General features: G+C 59.8%; 1 protein-coding gene across 1 annotated transcript in view; it reads left to right on the top strand.

Moving 5' to 3' along the window:
• Positions 1-1659: 1659 nt before the first annotated feature.
• GRIN1 (glutamate receptor, ionotropic, N-methyl D-aspartate 1) overlaps positions 1660-4933 on the top strand; it is a 27153-nt gene continuing 23879 nt past the window's right edge. Inside the window, exons 1-2 of the mRNA XM_011957395.1 lie at positions 1660-1677; positions 2317-2451. Coding sequence (XP_011812785.1) covers positions 1660-1677; positions 2317-2451 — 153 coding nt within the window. The remainder of the gene's footprint in view (positions 1678-2316; positions 2452-4933) is intronic.

Below are 4933 nucleotides of genomic sequence, written 5' to 3'. Positions count from 1 at the left end.
CCTCCATACTGCACCCCCACACCCCCAGTTTCATTCCATCCTTTCCGTGCTCCCTTCCTCCCTGGAAGACACCACCCCGGAGTCAGCTGGCTGCTTCCGGGAGGCCCTTGTCTCACTAGGAACCAAACACCAGGGTCTGCTGGCTCCCCTATCTTGGCCTGAGACCAGTCACCTGCCACCTTGGCTGGTCCTCAGAGGGTCCCTGGGGCTCCAGGCCCTGATTGGTGTGTGTAGACGTGGGCTGGAGTGTGTCAGTGTGGGGGTGTGTATTCCAGGTATGGGGGCAGAAGTGCCCATCCAGCTACATGCCCGCCCTGCAGAGCTTTAAACAGGACGGGGCCTGGGGCCATCTTTGTTTCTGCTTCCAGGTCCTCCTGCTCTTTTTTTCTTCCCTTCCCCCGACCCAGGGGTCTGCCTGGGAAGGGTAATGGCTCAGGTGCCAAAGCAGGGTGCTTTGTGGGAGTGGGAGTGGGGATGCACACGCGAGAGGCGTCAGGGCATGGGAGCTGTCGGCAGCCAGCGCTGCGGGGGAGGACGCGGCTCCTGGGATTTTGCCTGTCAGAGCTGTCCGCCCCTGGGCCGAGCGCCTGCTGAATTCCAATGAGACTGCAAGGATCTGCAATGCAGCCCTTTATGTAAGAGGCAGGACAGACATCCAGCCTAGCACTGCTCACACGTGCCTACTTGGTGGACACACCACATCTGTGGACATGCATGCTCACACACACACCACTTGTTACATTAGCACACACTCATGCACCTCAGCATCACACAATTTCATATGCTCACTTGCACACATGCAGATCCATGGACACCTGCTCATGTGCCACACACGGCTTGGCATGCATTCCCAGAGGCACATGCAAACATGCACACTTACACACACGGTTCCAGTCATGCACACGCATGTACACAAACAGACATGCTGGGGCATGTGATGCGTATAACCATACCCTAGCACATGCGCGAATACCTGCATGGTCACACATGGACCTACAGGTCTTTGCCAGGCACCTCTGGGTGCAGGTTGGAGGCAAGAGCTGGGGGAGGGAGAACCACTTCAAACAGCTGCAGCTGCAGGGCCCACGCCAGAGTTCTTTTCAGAAATCCTCCCTCCCCATCTCACAATCCACCCCCATGCCCCAGTCCAGGACACCACGGGATGGGACTGGGGGGACGCGTCTGTAGCCAGTGGCTGCAGTCACATGTTCCATCTGGGACTGGGGAGGGACACGGAAGGTGGACTCAGGAAATCCGGGAGGGGCCATTCCTGGGGAATTGCTTCAACTCACGCCCGTCTTGCTGTCTGTCTGTGGGCATGGTGCCTGGAGCAAAGGCAATGCCTGTAGCTACCATTCACGGAACACACCCCCTGGTCAGGTACTGTCCTGTCACGTGGGGCCATGCAGTACACGCTGCCCCATTCGCCAAAGCTCTAAGAGGCACAGGCAGAGCTGGGGACAGACGCAAGTCCTTGTTGTGTGAAGGTGGTGTGGACCCCCAGCTGCCTGCCTCCCTGCCTTGGGAGGGGCTGGGGAGAGAAGGAAGGTGTCAGTTCCAGGGGGCTAAGCCGCTGGCTTTAGATCTGCCCTATGGGGCCTTGGTCACGGGCAGGAAGGCTGGGCTGCACCCCCAACGCCTCCCTTCCCTTCCTTGACGATGAGGCCAGCACTCAAAGTAAGGGCTGAGTGTTGTTCGGACGGAGCCCACCTCAGGCCCCGCCCCTGGAGACACCAGCAGAAGGGACCTCGACCTCTTTGGCAGCTCCTAGCTGCTTCCCCCTGAAGTCCGGTACTGGCCATTGGAGCTGCCCGCCCTGTCTCGGGATGTGAGCTGGCCCCACCCCTGGCCCATCAGGAAGGACGGGTGGGTTCTGAGCATCAAGGCCATCATGATGCAGGACCAGTTGTCCTCCCCAGTCCACCCTGGGTGCGTCCTGTGCTCAGGGTCCCCGGGACATCCCCAGGGCAGGCCTTCATCTGGCCCTTGAGGGGTGCAGCCCCTGCAGGGCCCCAGTCAGCAATGTGAGAAGAGTGAGGGGAGGTCCGGGTGGGGTCTGCCCTTCCCTGTGTCCCCTTAGCCCCTGCTCTGGCTCTGCCCCTCTGTGATTGACTGATAAAGGATGATGATGGGGTCTCCCTCCCCCGCCCTGTGAGCATGTGTGCATCTGGGCCTGGGCATGTAGCATGTACCCAAATCGTGCCCCCACCCACCTTAGCCTGCTGGGTTCAGCCTCTGCTACTTCCGGATCTCAGCCTCTAGCCCAGTGCCTGACCCACCCCTGGCTCAAACTGACCCTGTCTCCTGTGTCCACAGGTCTACGCCATCCTAGTTAGCCATCCGCCTACCCCCAACGACCACTTCACTCCCACCCCTGTCTCCTACACAGCCGGCTTCTACCGCATCCCCGTGCTGGGGCTGACCACCCGCATGTCCATCTACTCCGACAAGGTAAGCCTGACTGCCAGACCAGGCCAGCCGGCCCTGCGCCCCTGTGCACAGCCCGGCCACTCCAGGAGCAGCGGGCCGACCGGCTCACACGGAACTCACACACCACGCCCTCACAGTCACACACAGCTCCCCCATATTCATGCACGTCTGCACGCTCTCACGTGTCCAACTCACACATCTGCAAACACGGTCACATGAACATTCACATGCTCTTACACGCACAATACACACTCTCATGCACAAGGAGGGCTCACATGGAGCCCAGCACGTGCCCCCAGCCCAGAGCAGGCCAAAGGGAGGGGGCACACCTCACACACTCACACACCACACACTCACACATTCATACTCACAGCACCCACACGCTGCACTGCTGTGCTCACCCTCCCCACACATGCACACTGCCACACCCACGGATTCACACAAAGTCACACACACTCACTGGCACAGGCACCAGTGACACACCCTCAGGACCAGAGGGCCCATGGGCTGGGCGAAGGGATGGCTGGGAGGCTTTCTAGACAGGTGGACTTTGAAGGGAAGTTTGGAGAGCTGGGGGTTGCTCCAGGAGGAAAGGGGTGTGCACACAGCCAGGGTGGTAGGGCCAGCCTTTCCCACTGCCGGCATGGATGGAGAGCAATGTCTGCGGTTGCATGGCGTAAATGAGGATGCAGCTCCGGGCGGGGCGCTGGCCTGGGGGCTTCCAGCCTCTAGGGCTGAGGGCACCTTGGCTCAGCCTCCTGCAGACCCTCCTGGCCCACAGGCTAGGACAAGGGCCTCTGTCTAATTCTGGAACAGCAGCTGGAAGAGTCATCCAGTCAGTTTTGCAGGAAACTCCAAGCCAGAGAGCCATGGGGGCTTGTTCTAGGTCACACAGCCCTCCGTCTACCCAGGATGCAAACTGGGCACTGAGGGGCTGACCAACCTGGGGCCACTGACTGACAGACCTGCAGGGCCACTTGGCAGCAGACACCCAGTTTGGTGCCAGTGCTGAGAAGCCAGAGGGCTGGACTGTGCAGCCAGGCTTCCAGGTCCCCCATCTTCTCCAAATTCCTCCTGCCCAGAGTCCACAGTCCTCAGTAACATTGCCTTAAAGCACAGGGGTCGCCCCAGCTAGGCCCAGGCTCTTCTGGGAGGATGGAAGGCCCCAGAGGCAGGAGCTGAGAGAGACTGGAACAGCCACCTTCCTGATGCTCTGAAGGCCCTGGCATGCCCCTCGGCACCCAAACTGCTCCTCCCAGGTGACTTCACCCCTGGCCATGAGAAGCTGGGGGTCTCATTCCTGTGCCCTCAGGCACGACCTCCTTCACTTCCCTGGGCACCAGTTTCCTCACATGCGAAGGAGAGAAAATGGCCTTACCCAGGAAAGCAGCCAATGGCTCAAATGAAAGCCCAGGGAAAGGCATGCCCCAGGGCAGGGCCAGCCCAGCACGTGCCCCCAGCCCAGAGCAGGCCAAAGGGAGGGGGCACACCTCACAGCTACACCCTGGCCTTACTATGGTCTATACACTACAACCAACCTGTACCCAAAACATGAACCGGCAAGGCCAGGTCAGAGCTAGTCCAAGATCTCAAGTACAGTCTGTCTTGCAGCCACGTCACCAGGTGGACAGAGAGAGGCAGGGGACATTTTGGCACCCCAAGGCTCTGCCCCAGGCCACAGAGAGGGAACAGGTGAAAAATAAGCTGGAGGCCTCAGGGAACCACAAGATCAGTGTGAGTCCACAGGGACACTGAAGGAACCAGGGCTCAGCTGGACAGACACAGAGAACCGAGGCAGAGTGGAGCAGAGCCTGCTCCACTCCCCGCCGTGCCACGGCACTCCCTGGCAGCTTGCGGCCAGGGAAAGCAAGCCAGGGCAAGCGAGCACCACGCTTTCGCCTGGGGAGATGAAGCCTTTAGCCCCAAGAGCGAATTCTTCTTCATACATGGAGTTTAAATTTGGGAGGACTCTGGGCAGCCCCAGGGGATCTTCGAGGCGCTATGTGTCATCAAGAACTTCCTGAGCTCAGCTTGTCCAAAGGTGGTGGGCTGCAGGAGAGGGGGTGAGCTCATCCCAGAAACGATTCCACAGAAACCCATGTCTCTTAGGGTGCTATGGGGCCAACACCAAACCTCCTCCATCTCTGAGATTATATGTGGGAGGAGAGGCCGGGGTGGGAGAAAGAGGGGTTCCCAGGGTCTAAAAAGTGTCCCCAGGGTGGTGGGGACAGGGGTGGGTAAAAGGAGGGGGTCCCAGGGTCTAGAAAGTGTCCCCAGGTTGGCCGGGCACAGTGGCTCAATCCCAGCACTTTGGGAGGCCGAGGCAGGTGGATCACGAGCTCAGGAGATCGAGACCATCCTGGCTAACACGGTGAAACCTCGTCTCTACTAACAATACAAAAAACTAGCCGGGCGAGGTGGCGGCGCCTGTAGTCCCAGCTACTGGGGAGGCTGAGGCAGGAGAATGGCGTAAACCTGGGAGGCGGAGCTTGCAGTGAGCCGA

Source organism: Colobus angolensis, unplaced genomic scaffold (assembly GCF_000951035.1).
Source record: "Colobus angolensis palliatus isolate OR3802 unplaced genomic scaffold, Cang.pa_1.0 Scaffold44, whole genome shotgun sequence".
Taxonomy (NCBI): domain Eukaryota; kingdom Metazoa; phylum Chordata; class Mammalia; order Primates; family Cercopithecidae; genus Colobus; species Colobus angolensis.
This window is presented reverse-complemented; position numbering and strand designations above follow the sequence as displayed.